Source organism: Henckelia pumila, unplaced genomic scaffold, assembly GCF_033568475.1.
Source record: "Henckelia pumila isolate YLH828 unplaced genomic scaffold, ASM3356847v2 CTG_461:::fragment_3, whole genome shotgun sequence".
Lineage (NCBI taxonomy): Eukaryota > Viridiplantae > Streptophyta > Magnoliopsida > Lamiales > Gesneriaceae > Henckelia > Henckelia pumila.
Window position 1 is genome coordinate 7,034,060 of NW_027331831.1, and position 15,564 is coordinate 7,049,623.

Sequence of the window (15,564 nt, forward strand, 5' to 3'; positions counted from 1 at the left end):
CATTCTGAATTATTTATTAGAAATGAGTTCATTGAAATTCCAGAGATATTTGGGAAAGTTGCTCATGCAATATACCCGGAAAGAATTGAGTTTCCTTTAATTTAGGAAACAGACATTCAAATTCAAGACAAACCTGTTCTATACAGAGATCTTAAAATAGAACCCCAAAGGTTATCGTTCCAAGGAGACCGAATGACAAGTAGGAGATGGGACAAATCTCCTATTCAAGAAATTCCATCAGAAGAAAAGGAGTTTTCTATAATAGGAAAACTTAGATCTCCAGAAGGATGGAAAGAAGTGAAAATAGTATTCGAAATTACAAGCCATCAGAATCAGTTCCCTTGTAACTCGATTTACTATTTGGAACAACAAGAAAAAGGAACTTACCAAGGAGTGATAAATATTGGAGAATTGGAAGTTCAAATCTGTGGAATTCCAGGAAAAGAAATGGATCAGCTCATTTTTGGCCTAGAATTTCTGGAGAACCATAAACCATGGAAACACCTTGAAAAATGAATAGAGTTCATGGCAAAAGAGAAGACTTGGAGGATTCAATAAAAATTCTGCAAGATGGAAAACCAAGAGAATTGGATAAGGGACAATCCCTTAATCAGATTCGAAAACTCTGTTTATAAACAGAGGAAGAAGAAACTGTTGAAATTAGTAAGTCATGAACATGATTTACTAGAATGCATTGAAGAGGTAGAAATGATTAACCATACTCTACCTTCTGAAGCTTTAGAAAGACTAAAGGTGAATAGTCTTAATCGGATTACTGAGTTGCAACACAGTCTGTTAAAAATGGCAGGACCATTTAGTAATCCCTTTAAAAAATGACAACAAGTCATTTCTCCATATACATTTCGATAGGAATGTTGTATGAACAATATAAGGCTGAATACTTTGCAGCTTATATTGATTCAGGAGCAGAAATTTGTACAGCAAAAAGAAGGGTCTTCCCTGAAGAATGTGAAGAAGAATTGCCAAAAATTGCTGGACGAGATTTCTCTCGAAGAATTTTAATTCTTTGCAAAGGAATAAAACAAGCAGAGATCCTTATGGGAGGAGTAGGTCAGACACCTTGGTACAAGGTAAAGACACCACCAATTTATTTCCATGATACAGGAGCTGATATTCTGTTAGGAAACAACTTCTTATAAATGTTTAAGAAGTACACACAAGACAATGATTCAAGAAGACTTATGTTCACTACAATTTGTGATCATAAAATTATCATTCAAAGACTCAAGGTTGCTTTTTATCGACAATTGCCGATAATATTTCGCAGCCAGCGTGGTGATAAAGGACAACTTTTTCACCCAAAAATGAAAGATCCAAGAAGGTTTGGAGAAACCATATTGAAAATAACAACATAACAATAACTTCAAACGGATGATATGGAGCTTCTCAAGGTAACTCTAAATCACAGAGATTAGAGTTAGAGAATAAGGTATCCCTTGAAGATGTCAAAAAGAGGCTCAAGGAAAGTTACAACGAGCATCCTTTGGCATGGTGGGATAGAAATCAACTCAAAGTCAGCCTTACTCTAAAGGAAGGCAAAGAGTATGAATTCGTCAGATATAAGCCTATCCCGATGAACATAACAGATCAAAGGGATATGAAAATAATTATCAAGGAACATTTGGACCTTGGTCTAATCAAAAAAGGAGTTTCACCATATAGCAGCCCAGGATTTCTGGTCAGAAATCATGGTGAAATAAAAAGAGGGAAACCCAGGTTAGTTATCAACTACCAAGGTATTAATAAAATCTTGGAGTTTGATGGGTACTTTATACCAAGTAGAGAACACCTAATTAGTTGTGTACGAAATGCTAAATTATTCTCAAAATTTGATTGTAAGTCTGGATTTTACCAGATTCGAATGGAAGAAGGAAGTAAAAAATTCACAGCCTTCTCTACTCCACAAGGACACTATATTTGGGAAGTTATGTCTATGGGATTGGCTAATGTATCCCAGATATTTCAAAGAAAGGTGAATAATCTTTTTAAAGATTATTTCAACTTTATGTTTGTTTATATTGATGATATTCTTATAGCATCAAAAAATATAGACGAACTCGTTAAACACTTAGAGATTTTCTCTAAAATTTGTAAACAAGAAGGACTGGTGTTATCTGAAAAGAAAGCAGTCATAGCAACAAGGAAAATTGAATTCCTCGGTATTGAGATTGATGAAACTGGAATAATTCTACAACCCCATATTGTGGAAAAGGTAAAGAATTTTCCAGATAAACTCAAAGATGTAAAACAACTCCAGAGTTTTCTTGGAGTAGTTAATTTTGCAGGGATGTTCATTAACAATCTAGCAATGTACAGAAAGGTGTTCAGTCCTTTGTTAAAAAAGGATGCTAGGTTTATATGGACCGATGACCATACTAAAGGGGTAAACCAATTAAAAGAGATATGTAAGAATCTCCCAAAAATGGCTATACCCGTAGATGAAGATGATCTGGTATTATTTACGGATGCCAGCGACGATTGGTGGGCGACAGTCCTTACCAAAATCACTCCATATGGGAAAATACCATGCAGATACTGTAGCGGTCTTTTTTCAGAATCTGAGGCCATTAGATGGCATATCAACGAGAAGGAATTTTATGCGGTTAAAAGGGCTTTTGAAAAATGGCCATTATTTTTACTTGCTAAAAAATTCACTCTGAAGATTGATAACACCCAGGTAAAAGCTTTCCTAAAGAATAATATTGAATCTAAACCTGAGAAAGCTAGGTTATTAAGATGGCAAACATTATGTCAAAATTATATTTTTGATATTGTTATTATTAAATCTCATGAAAATATTCTTGCAGATTTTTTAACAAGAGATGGAAGGCAGTGACGTGGATTCCATCCTGAAAATGCAGAGGCATCTCAGGGAACACCTTGGGTTGCTTCAAAACGAGTTCAACCAGTTAGCCATTAATGCTGAAATGGCCGGTAGGTTACAACAAGCTGATCGAATCAAAGTATCTAATCGAATTACAGGATGTATGCAAGCTCAAATAAAACCATGGGCTGCTATTCAAGGGCCAATTGTGAAGGCTATAGAGAAACCATTGGTTTCTCATAAACACGATATACTAAAACCATTGGTTTTACAAGAACAAGAAATACAACCACCGGTTGTGAAACAAGATGTTGAGGAATCTAAAACTCAAGAAACAAGCGCTAATCTATCATCAGCCTTTGATGATCTGGATGAAGCAACAATTGATGAGGATAACTCATCAAGTCAACCCTCCGCCTCTGGGGTAAAAGAGGAAGAGATCAATCTTAGGCCCAACACTGACAAGGGCAAATCTAAGATTGATACTAATCCATCTATTATTTCTTCATTCCAGGTTTATCAACAGAAGTGGGAGAAATTGAATACAAGGAATGAAATCAACCCGAACACTTGCAGGGTTGATGTTGCAGGAATATATCCAAGGGTTTGGCTAAAAAACAATGTCAATCCTAAAGATGTAAAACTCTGGTATGAATTTGGGGCTTTGGCCTCAGTTTATACAACGTCACCAAGCTTTCTGGAGATATCACAGTTACCAAAATGGATTCAGGAAGCAGTCCAAGAAACATGGGCAAATAATGATCATTTGTCCAGAGGAAATGTGCTTGAGTTATATTTTTTCAGTGCAGCTCCAGAACCAACAGTGAAAGGATCACACAAACCCTTTCATTTTATCAAGCTGAGGAGACCTGATATAAACAGTCATAAATTTATCAAGGATCCTAAAGCTGAAGAAATACCCTTGGTGTCCACTTTCGGAGAAAATGAGATCTCAACCAGAAGGGCATGGGGTATTTGGGTCTGTCTTAGTGAGATGGACAAAGTCAAGTTTCCATTCAAATTTTATCAGAATTCTGTGAACGGATCGTTCCTGTTGAACACAATGACAGGAAAAACTACAGCATTTGCGGAAGAATTCTTCGAAAAAAAGAGAAATCTTTTGTGGAACAACAAGCTGTCGGGGAGTAAAGAAACTCGCCGAAAATTTTGTAACATGGCTCATATTGGACGATGGTCAGAGAATATCTGCCCAGAATGCCCAAATCAGAAGGAGCCAAAATTCGGAAAAACCTTTAGACCCCGAACGGATCGAAAGGATTTTTCTGAGACAAGCAAAGGTGGACAAGGACCACCAAAGATGCGTTTTCACAGGGGTCTACTTCAAAATCAAAAGATGCCACGACAACAATAAAGCAGGCATGTGAGGAGAATAAAGCCAAAAAAAAGTGGCAGGCATGTGATTCCTCCACTAGTAAAAGATGTCATCAATAATGACATAAAAAATTCAAGACAGCTGCCTCTTCCACTAGTAAAATATGCCATCAATAATGGCATAAAAAAATACAAGACAGCTGTAAGATTCCCTGAAGTTTTTCGGTGAAACGAGTGGAACTACAGCTATAAATACAGACATTTGAGGAAGCTGAAGACATCGATCATTCCCTTCAGTTTTCTTACAAATAAATTGTTGTAATATTTCTCTTTCTATTGTATTAAGTTTTCTTTATGTATTTCAAGAACAAGGCTACTATGAGTAGCTAAACAAGTTGTCTTCTCCTCTTCAAAGGAGTTGATTTATGTAATAATATTATGTCTGAATAATTTCTTTAAAGCCTCTTGTTCTTTCATGCTCATATTTTATAATTAAATTTATATACCATACGCCTTAAGGTAGAAAATGAATTAAGGCTGTGCCGGGTGTCGTTGAAGGAGCTTGTGCAGAAACCATCTGTTGCGACTGCGTGGTTGGAGTGTGAGGATCACTTCGTAAAACTCGGCAGGTATGACCCGACGACATTATGGTCAAAGAGGTATTTTAATTTAATTTATCTTACGGAAGCATGTTGGACCCTAATCTAGAGTATATCGACTGGAAACCTTGCATAACCGATAGTCTTGCATGGTCGGGACTGGTTTGATAGGTATAACAAAGCCACGTACAAAGGATTAGTTTTAATTAATTGTTAATTCAAAAATATTCAAAAATGGGGACCATTAGGGAGTGGTAACAAAGAAAAGGGTGGGTAGGGAGTTAAGTTAAAGAGAAGTTTGGTAATGGGGAGTTTTAAATAATTTGCCCTACTTTAAATCTTTAATTAGTTTTATTGGGGACTCGATTAAGTTTATTATCTATAATTTCAATCTACTTGTATATATATATATATGAGGAATTTTCAGCTGCCCAACCATATTTTTTCACTTGGTCCGCGACCACTAAAACCCGGTAGTGGGTTTTAGTGATGCGAAAAAAAAAATGAAAATCACTAAAACCCACTACCGGGTTTTAGTGGTCGCGGACCAAGTGGGAAAACATGGTTGGGTAGCTGAAAATTTCTCTATATATATTATATACTAAAATTATGGTTACATGTAATAAATTAAGGATTTTGCTACGATATTTAAGACAACAAATTACAAGAAAATATTTTTGATAATAAATGTTGCTTTTATTAATAATAAAAACATAATACAATTAAAATGCTTAAAGGAGCATTGTCTCCAATAATTTACCCGATGTCTCAAGCTCGTGTTTGTAAAAATAAGAAAAAAACTAAATTTTTGCGTATAGAGATATCCGAGTTGGCAAAATAGGTGAATATTTAACAAATGGTTAAGAGTTTTATGCCCTATACCAAAATTTTATCGATTGAACCAGTTGCAAAAGATTTTTCTAGTACGCTAATTACTTTGACTATTGTGATACCGTGGCTAAAACCGTGGTTAAATATTTTAACCACGGTTTTAGCCACAATTTTTGAAACCGTGGCTAAATCCATCGTGGTTAACTTCAACCACGGTTTTTGAAAACCGTAGCTGATTTAGCCACGGTTTTTTGAACAACCGTGGTTAATTTAGCCACGATTTTTTTAAAAACCGTGGTTAAAATTACCACGGTTTTTTAAAACCGTGGTTAAAATAGCCACGGTTTTAAAAATACCGTGGTTAATTTAGCCACGGTTTGGCATTAAACCGTGGCTAACTTAGCCACGTAATTAAAAAAACCGTGGCTAAATTAGCCACGGAAATGAAAAAAATCGTGGCTAATCTAAATTAGCCGCAGAAGATCAAATGCATAAAAAAATTTGCCACCCCAGCTGAAATTTTTTTAAAAAAATTTTATGTAGTTTAATTATTTTTTAAAAACAAATTAAGTAGTATTTTTGGGCTAATGCTATATTGAGTAATGCTACATGTACAACCAAATTTGTACAACAATTTTTACACCACAAAAAAATCAATACAAAATTTAATTTATCAAATCTCACGATACATTAAATGCAAAATCTCACGATATCATATCAAAATCTCACGAGATAATAGAAAAATATCACGACATAATTATTGTAAATATCGTTGTACGATATATTGGTTGTACCTCTAGCATTATTCATGTTATATTAGCCCGGGTGATCCAATTAAAAAAAATCAAATAGCCCACATTTTACTTTTTAAAACCATTCCAAAAACAAAAACAAAAAAACAAAAAATGATGGAGTTTGCATATACATTGATAAATATTTAATTATTTGTGGTTAATTTTGACAACAAGTTTTTTGAGGTTTTTTTAGCAAATTCTAAAGTTTTTATTTTTTGCAAAAATCTGAATTTTAACTTCTATAGATTTTGAGTTTCGCGCAAAAAAATTCGAGCATGTGCGAAACTAAAATCCTAGCTCCACCATTATTCAAAGGTATCATGAATAGTCAAAAGACTCCATTTTGTTATATATAGAGGAATGTTCCTTTGCAACCTTAGGGCCCCAGGGCCCAAGACTCCATTTTGTTATATATAGAGGAATGTTCCTTTGCAACCCTAGGGCCCCAGCTGAGCTGACATCATTTTTCATTTTTCTTTCTTTTGTATTTTTTTTAATTTTTTATTAAAAAAATTTGGGCCCAAATTGGACCCAATTTTTAAAAAATTCCATCGTCTTTATCCCGTCTTCTTCCCTTCTTCAAATCTCCCTTTCGAATCTGTTGCCGCCGAGGGACAGCCGTCTCAGCCGCACCACCCCACCCATCACCTCAGCCCATCATCACCTCTGGCACCACCACCACCACCACCTCCACCCCAACCCAATCTTCCACCAGCACTACCGTCCACGGGTACCATCAACACCACCACTGAGACCAGCACCACCAATACCACCAACACCACCCGGGAAACCTAACCATGCACCATCACCTCCACCCACTCGTCACCCCGGCCAACCCTCACCACAACCGCGGCGCTGCTATCATCGCCATCCCCGACCAACCACCCTACGACTGAGCCGGGACGATCCATTTCTGCCTCACCACCATGTGAGGAAAAAATAAAGAAATCGATTAATGAGTCTGGAGCCATGTATTTACAGGAGTTTTTCAATTGCTTAATTAAATTAAATGGGCTACATAAATTTTATGGGCTAAAAATCCAAAAAAAAATAGTAACTTTGGGCTGAAACCCAATAAAAAATAAAAATTCACCTATACTAATAAGTAAAAAAAAAAAACAACCGGGGCTCGAGCGCTCCGTTCCTGGTTGCAATAATGCATAGTTTGATAAATGTGTTGAAACTGCTAAAAATTATATGAATTTTTTTTTTAAGAATACGTTACAATCTGGAATCAAAGAATCTGTGAGATAATATGGACCAGGCATCGCCTCATCCCCAAAAATCATATGAATATATTACCAGTACAATAAACTTATTATCAACATTTCAAAATTTAGTAAAAAAGAAAAAAAAAACAAAAACTCATAATTTTTTAGGCATTTCCAAATACTTAGCACAAGATTAATCATTCGAACCGTTTTTCGAGGCGACAATTGCAGCAATCGTGAATGGGTCAAAGGCTGATTTTGTCCATCAACAGCTTTTCAATTCTGAAATCAGCTCAATCACACCCAAATTTCGCTTCAACCAAGAGATTAATGCCTCTCAATACCGCCGCCGCGCCACCGGAGACGGCGTCGAGGAAGCTGCCCATACTTCTTTTTGACGTCATGGACACCATCGTCCGCGACCCTTTCTACCATGACATTCCCGCCTTCTTCGGGTATTTTTGAACGATTCCTCTGTTCTTCTGTACTTCTCAATGTGATTGATGGGTTCATTGGGTTGGCTAAGAGGACGGATGAGTGATATTGAATATTTTGGGGAATGAATCCTTGTTGTGACAATTGACAAGTGGTTTTCAGCTAAAGAATTTCCGCTGTTGTCTTTTTCTTTGCTCAGTGAATGGAGCAGTATATGCTCCGTGATTTTATTTGGCACTCGTTGATATATATGTGTAATGTCTTCAAACTCGGTTAGGTGGTTTGTTATGTAAGAACGCCTTCAAAATTTGGCTACTGTTTTGATCATCAATTGAACTGTTCAAAATTCCATGAGTTCAAAATGTGCCACATACAAGTTGTCCTTCTAAGTTCTAACCTTTCAAGTCATCGTGATCTGCCTGCGTTAATTATGCATATGTCTATCTTCCAACATTTTGGATGACTGAATAAGTGACATTTTTTCGTTATCAAGTTACTGAACAGGGTTGGCTCTTGATAGGAGCTTGAGAACATCTTGTTTAGTTATGGGCATATAGTCAGGAACAAAGCGCTGAATCCGTATAGTGGCTGAATAACAATATAGATTATTTCTTCGTGTGAAGCCACATCATGCTTCAGAGTTCAGACCCATTTTATTGGATATCCAGTGCTGATGTTTTTCTCTTGCATGTTGAACTGACAGTCACTTAATCTGGTTGCGCCCACCTTTTTTAGCTCTACAATAAAAATTTCTTCACTATCCATTTATAGCTTCTTTACACGTGTGAAAGTCGCACTAAGTTGTGTCCAAATCTTAATGTGATCATAGTGGATATATCCTATTGACTTTTGGAAATATTTGTTCAGAATGCCTATGAAGGAACTTCTAGAGTGCAAGCATCCTACTGCCTGGATTGAGTTTGAAAAGGGTCTTATTAATGAGGTACACTTCAAACTGTATGACATTCAATTGTTTGGAATTATTCTATTACCCATGCTTGGTTACACTTACTTTATCCATCAAAGCATGCTTTCCTGGAAAAGAGGTTTTCGGAACTTGTAAGTTGTGGTGTTAGATATTTTTATCATTGTCCGAAGACGTGGAGAAGAAAATAGCTGTGTGTTCACTTGATTAATGTTGTCTGAAGAAAATATTTATCTACTTTACTTGGTTGTGTTGTAGCAGTCATTCCAATAGAATTGAGGTTGAGCTCTCCAACCCTTCTTCCTTTGCCTTGTGTCTCCTTTGTGGTTGTGATGAGAAGATTCTCATTTGTAAATTGCATTTTTTGAGTTAAAACTTGAAAGTCACTTTCCTTGGCTTTGCGTGAGGATACAGTTTAGATATTCACTCTCACAGTTACAAACCCATGACATTCCTGTGTATTTACTATCTATTAATTAAATTCATAGTATTTAATTTTCAGATGGAGATGATTCAGATATTTTTTAAAGATGGAAGGCCTGTTGATGTAGAAGGTTAGCAAAATTTTCCTTTTGATTGAATATGACCTGCTTTTATTTAACATCAATGTATGTAGCTCATATGTAAGAAATTTGGGCTCAAGATTCTTTATTACTTTCTTGCTGGATAACACACTTTATTAATCATTCGTTTATACTTTTTTCTCTTATATCTGATCAAAAAAAAATACTTTTCTCTTATAAAGTGATCTGTTCTTTCCAATCTCTGTTTAAACTTCTAAAGTGAGATTGTTTTTCTTAGCACATTCTTTGATATGCACGAACTGCGCTTGAGTGTTCTGAAATTAGATGTATTGATATGTTCTGTATTACTTTTCTAGTGGGTGTCAGTTTGTAACCCCCGTGGCCCCGTCACATACATCTGTCAACTAAAGAAATGGCAAGTATACCGGGCGTTTGGATTCATATTGACCTTATTGCTGCTGTCTTTGAGAATGAGAGGCTAAGATGCTACAAAGACTAAACTTGCAAATCAGTTGGGAGGTGTAACCGACTAATTTTCGCATGAAAGAGTCTACTGCCCTTTTTAAACTAACAACTGACCTACTCTTGATAGTTGTGCCCAACAGACTCACTTCGATCCATCTTTCTAAAGGCGGGAGTCCATGATCAACTCCCACCACCAGAGAGGAGTGGTTGACCATTCATTATCTAAACCTCTTAATTGCTTCCCAAGAGCTGACTTGAGTGAGAGAGTAACCTAATCTTCCCAATGAGCGTTGGCCAGAAAAGTTTTATGTATCTAAATATTGATGCAAACATGAATTAACAGATTTTTCTTTATCTTAAACTATCAGATGGTGTTATCAATATTTTGAAGTATTTTTTGTTTATCTATGTTTTGTTTATTTAGGATTGGTTTGGATTAGGTTGTTTGGTTTCCTAGTTAAATTTGAATTTTTGATTAGATTATATTTTTGTTCTCTATCTATAGACTATCCATCATTAGCATTGGTATAAAACATTTCGAGTTTCATAAAAATGGATATTGAGAGTTTTCTTAATTCCTGTTGTCCTTCTGTATTTGCATTACATCAACTGGTATCATAAAAATGGATATTGAGAGTTTTCTTAAAGGCTATCACTAACCTCTGTATAGTAAACCGTTTTGAGTTTAATAAAAATTGATACTTGATACTTTTTTCAATACCTAGTGTCTTTCTGTGTTTGCATTGCATCAATGCTGACCTCCCTGTCTTCCGTAATCAGTTTTGAGCTTGGTCTTTGAGGATGGAGTGGAAAACCTCGAAATAACTCTCTAAAACTAGTGTTCTAAAAAGTGCGGATTAAGCGCGAAGCGTGAAGAAAAAACTTCGATTTTGATAAAAGCAATGTTGTAAATGGCGGGGAGCGGTGGCGGGGCGGTCAGTGACCGCCTACCGCCTCGGCCCTAGGCAATTTAATTTTTTTACCAATTTTTTTATAGGTAAATATATATAAACATGAAATATAATTACAAATAGTTATAATTTTTTGTTAAACATATGTAATTAAATATATTTTTGCATAAAAAACCTTCATACAATATAATACAATTTAGACAAGGTGCAAATAAATATAGTAATGCAAACTAACAAGATAATAATTCATAAAAAATTGTAGTAAATGGCAGCTGGAGGCGGCGGTGGCTAGCGGATGTGGGTGGTTTGAGGGTGGTGGCTGATGGTGGAGCATTTTTGAAACAAAAAATGAAAAGCTAAAGAAAGTGGAATGCATTTTTATAATTAGGGTTTTTTAAATTCCTTGAGTTTGACTGACCACCTGCCCGACCGCCGCACCCGCCTCACCCGCCCGCTCGACCGCTGCGCTCGCCTCACCCGCCTGCTCACTTGCCTCGCCCGCCTACTAGCCTTGGACCGCCTAAAGAGACCGTCTGATGCAAAGGCAGTGCGGTCGAGGGCCGCCTGTGCCTAGGCGGCCGCCTCTACCATCGTTTAGAACACTAGATAAAAGCGCAAAAAAGCGGTCAACCTAAGGTTACCAAATTAAGCGCAATTCTAAAAAGCGCGGATTAAGCGCGAAGTGTGAAGAAAAAACTTTGATTTAATTTTTAGGACAAATTTAAAGTTAATTTATTTTTACATATATATAAAGATTAACATTTTTCTTTTAAAATTTTAATATTAAATATTTGGTAATATAAAATTTTTAAACAAAAAATCATAAAGACTCCAAAATAATTTTTAATGGTTACTCCTAATGGTATATTTTTTAAAAAGATTTATACATTTATTCTTAAATTTTGTACTTGATTAAGTTTGTAAAACTTCAAACTTGATTTTGACGATTCGTTTTTCCTTGCTAAAAATTAATTGATTATTTTAAAATTGATTTGACCAAAAAAAATGCAAGTTTATGGAATAAGGTAAATAATATGGCAAATATTAAAGGAACCTGAGGGTTATAGAAGTCCAAAAGTGCTGTAATCTTTCTTCATCTCATCTTTTCCCTGTAGGAAAGAATCCACTAAGTGATATTGATCTACAGGAGTGTCTGAAAACTTTAGCACCCATGATATTACTATACTCAATTACTCGTTACAACTTATGAATAGAGGCCATCACTATACTCGAATTATTCTTCCTTTTCTCAACTCTGAAATCTTTCAGCTACTTATAGGTGTGGATCTGAGTTGTCTTTCAACATTCAAAATCCATTTGGAATTCTCTAAAAGATAAGGAAAACTCTTAAGGTGGCTGCATAGTATCGCTTGTACTATTCCAGCTACGGTGACTGTTGCTGCATAGCTGTGTTCTAAAAAACGCGACAAAGCGTCAATCAAGCGTGATGAAAAAGTTTTGCTTTGGGAAAAAGCGAGAAAAAAGCGCAAAAAAGCGTGAAAAAGGGCCATTTTTAAAAAATTAAAATTTTGTGTTGATTTTTTTTAAAATATACATTTTAACATTTAAATTTTTTTTAAATAAAATTTTTTTTCAGTAATTTTAAACACAAAAAAGCTAAACTCATTGAAACAAATTGTCACGAACCCTTTTTTCTTTGCGACTAAGGGATGACGATCCCAACAATGATCGACAAAAGATTTTTTCCACACAATTTATGATTTTGAGGCTCATGCATTTGATAACTTGAAAATTTATGCATTTATTCTTAAAAATTTTAAGTTATGTATTATTTAATCTATCAATTACTTAATATAATCCAAATTATAGTAAAAACTAAAAATGTTTTTTCACGCTTAATTGCATGCTAAGCCTGTTAAAGTTGTAAAATTTTAAGCTTGATCGTTAAGCATCATCACACTTGTACCTTTTCGAACCTTACTATTCCAGCTACAGTGACTGTACCTTTCTCAGATTTTAACACTTTTGTTTGCCTTTTAGCACACTTTGTACACGATTTCATAATTTATCGAACTTGTGAATTTTACTTTAGATCTTGCTCAATAAATCACCTATGAGAGATTCCTTTGCCTGGTATCCATATCATCGAGCAGAGAGAGGTAGTGTCTTTTACTGTTTAATCCTCTCCTTACTGCTTCAACTGTCTCATCCGAGTTCTCTTTGCTGGAATTCCATAGTCGAAGCACTTAGTTTCATGAAACACTTCAAACAATATTTTTAACATAGTCTGGACCTTTTGCTGATTTGTGTTTGCTGTCCAAGTATTTTTTGTGTAGAGTCTTTGCTGGAATGTTTGAAGCATATCATCTTGACCGAATTTCTTGCAGATAATTCTTATGCATCAGCTAACCATCTTCACAATTTCCTTGCTGATTTATTCTGAATACTTCCAAGTTGATTTTCAGTCTTCTTCTCAAATATGGAAAGCGTAAATGTTGTTTTTCCAGGAGATTTAACGTTTTCTAAGCCATAGGTGTTTGCCTAAGCACATATTGTTTATGCCATATTATTTTTCTTCTTTTGGCAGTATTATGGACATAATTGCTTGCTTGTAGGCCTCAAAAGCTGTATGAGACAAGGGTATTCCTATATTGAAGGAGTTGAAGTATTACTTGACGATCTCAAGAAAAATGGATTTGAAATGCACGCTTTCACTAATTATCCCGTGTGGTATGTTTAAATACCAAAACTCTTGTAAAAAATTGCTGAAGCAATGTGACTTTTAGTTTTGTTTTCTGTTTTTTCTATCGCAGGTATGAAATTATTGAGGAAAAGCTCAAGCTCTCAAATTACTTGTCCTGGACATTCTGTTCATGTAAAATAGGTGGCTTTTGAATTGATCTTTTAAATTTTGGTCACATTTATATTCTTGCAGTGTGAATGTCGAGAAGGTTGGCTGGTTGAAAATTCAATTTGATATTCACGGATAATGCTCCCCCTGCTGCAAATGAGTGGTTCTTTTAGGAAACTAAACATTTTATACCTAATATGGATTAAATCATTTTTCTCTCTGAACACACAATACTTATGATTGAAATTTGTCATCTAAGATAAGTAACAATGTAATCTGTTACTTCAAATTACTGTTTATTATTGTTTTGCGAATGTAAGTTTCATGGTGCAAGCCTCTTGGTTTTGCAGATATTGTATGTGTTGTCTCGAATGTGATGCATGGTGATACACACATACATATTTGCTGTTTATTGCTATGGAGTGTTCTATATATACAATACAGGAACACCAGCAGAAGCTCCCAGTTCATCTTTCATTCTGTTTTCCTTTTGTTTTTCAATGTTTCAGCATAGTACCAAATGATTTGGTCGTGAATTTGGTGGCTGTAGGAAAAAGGAAGCCTGATCCTGATTTTTACAAGGATGTTTCAAAGTACTTAAAAGTTGACCCAACCTCTTGTATCTTTATCGATGACAGGTGCTGTTTTCATTTTTTTAATTTGTTTATAAAATACAATGGTTTTTATTAATTTTTCATTTTGTAATTTTACTACCAGAAAAAATTTGTGAGTAGATGAAAAATTTCAATAAAACTGAATAGGATTCCATCATTATGGGAAATTTCACCCTAGCCTTTAGGAATTACCCTGAGGTGAATCCGAAGGTGGACATTTATCCTTATGTGTGGGGTCCACTAAAAAAATTGTGACAACCACATGTATAGAAAATATCAACATTTAGATGTATTCTTAGGGCATTACCCCAAGGGCAGGATCTCACTTCCCCATCATTATTTATTAAAATTATGAAGAGATGCCAAGAAGTCAATGCAATGAATTGGGGAGAGTTCATGCAAATATGTAATTTAGGCTGCCGCAAGTAGATGGCTCTCATCTTTTCTAAAGTCGTTCAGAAGTTTGTTCTTCGTCAACATGGTGCAGGTTGTGAAGTGAATACATTTTAGTTCCAAAATTTGCATTATATTGTGATTAAGTGGACCTTATGTCTCCAATATTTTTCAGAACTAGCAATCTTTTCCAAGACATTATTGCTTTTGCTTTTGTTCACTGGTGGTTATCACTTATCAATGACGTCTCTAGTTTAACCACTCCAGATTAAGAAATGTTGAAGCGGCACTTGATGTTGGCTTCATGGGTATTCAGTTCAAGAATGTGGAATCGCTGCGCAAGGAACTCACTCACTTGGGCATTCAAATCTAGACGAACAAATGGACCGATTGGACTATAGTTCAACTTCCTCTAAGTTTACAAGTTTTTTGTCAGGCTTTAATGGTGTGGTCTCTCCTTTCAGTAAGAACACCAAAAATTTTAAATTTGGAGCCTTGGCCGAGACCAACTTTTGTTATAGATTCTTCGTTTGACTGTGGTGTGTATACAGGTTTTACATGTCGGAGGAGAGTAAGCATTTGGAAGTTGGAAGTGACGCAATGCATCCACGGTCGAATGTTCCATTAGTTTGTGATGCATGGACTCACTATGACTTCCACAATATTTTCTTTAACCGCGCAGTGATTTTGAAAGTTTGATGGTATGTGAAATGCCATGGCAGATCAACTTTTGATGTATACTTGTGAAGTTACATTACATTTTTAGGCGTGTCTTGTGTGGTGGATTAAACAAGATGATAGATATACTTTATTGAAAGTGCAAGTGTTTTAATATTTTTGAAAGAGTTTGAATTTTTATAACCGATTTATTAG

The 15,564-nt window shown here is 35.4% G+C and overlaps 1 protein-coding gene across 4 annotated transcripts; it reads left to right on the forward strand.

Moving 5' to 3' along the window:
- Positions 1 to 7,725: 7,725 nt before the first annotated feature.
- LOC140871254 (flavin mononucleotide hydrolase 1, chloroplatic) lies at positions 7,726 to 15,548 on the forward strand. Of its 4 annotated transcripts, none has more exons than XR_012147661.1 (8): positions 7,729 to 8,067; positions 8,915 to 8,990; positions 9,475 to 9,526; positions 13,449 to 13,563; positions 13,647 to 13,717; positions 14,235 to 14,322; positions 14,959 to 15,154; positions 15,243 to 15,548. XR_012147661.1 is itself a non-coding variant. In XM_073273677.1 (7 exons), the coding sequence occupies exons 1-7, from the start codon at positions 7,853 to 7,855 to the stop codon at positions 15,062 to 15,064; spliced, it is 723 nt and encodes a 240-aa protein (XP_073129778.1). In that variant the 5' UTR covers positions 7,729 to 7,852; the 3' UTR covers positions 15,065 to 15,548. The 4 variants fall into 4 exon arrangements, 1 of the variants encoding a protein (XP_073129778.1); XR_012147662.1 differs by having other exon boundaries at positions 14,959 to 15,136; XR_012147663.1 differs by lacking the exon at positions 15,243 to 15,548 and having other exon boundaries at positions 7,726 to 8,067; positions 14,035 to 14,322; positions 14,959 to 15,019.
- The last annotated feature ends 16 nt before the right edge of the window (positions 15,549 to 15,564 follow it).

Excerpts from the sequence above, each read along its gene's own strand:
- LOC140871254 (XM_073273677.1), top strand. The coding sequence starts at position 7,853 with ATGGGTCAAAGGCTGATTTTGTCCATCAACAGCTTTTCAATTCTGAAA. Across the intron at positions 13,564-13,646 it reads TTCACTAATTATCCCGTGTG|GTATGAAATTATTGAGGAAA; the intron begins GTATGTTTAAAT and ends TTTCTATCGCAG. Across the intron at positions 14,323-14,958 it reads TGTATCTTTATCGATGACAG|ATTAAGAAATGTTGAAGCGG; the intron begins GTGCTGTTTTCA and ends TAACCACTCCAG.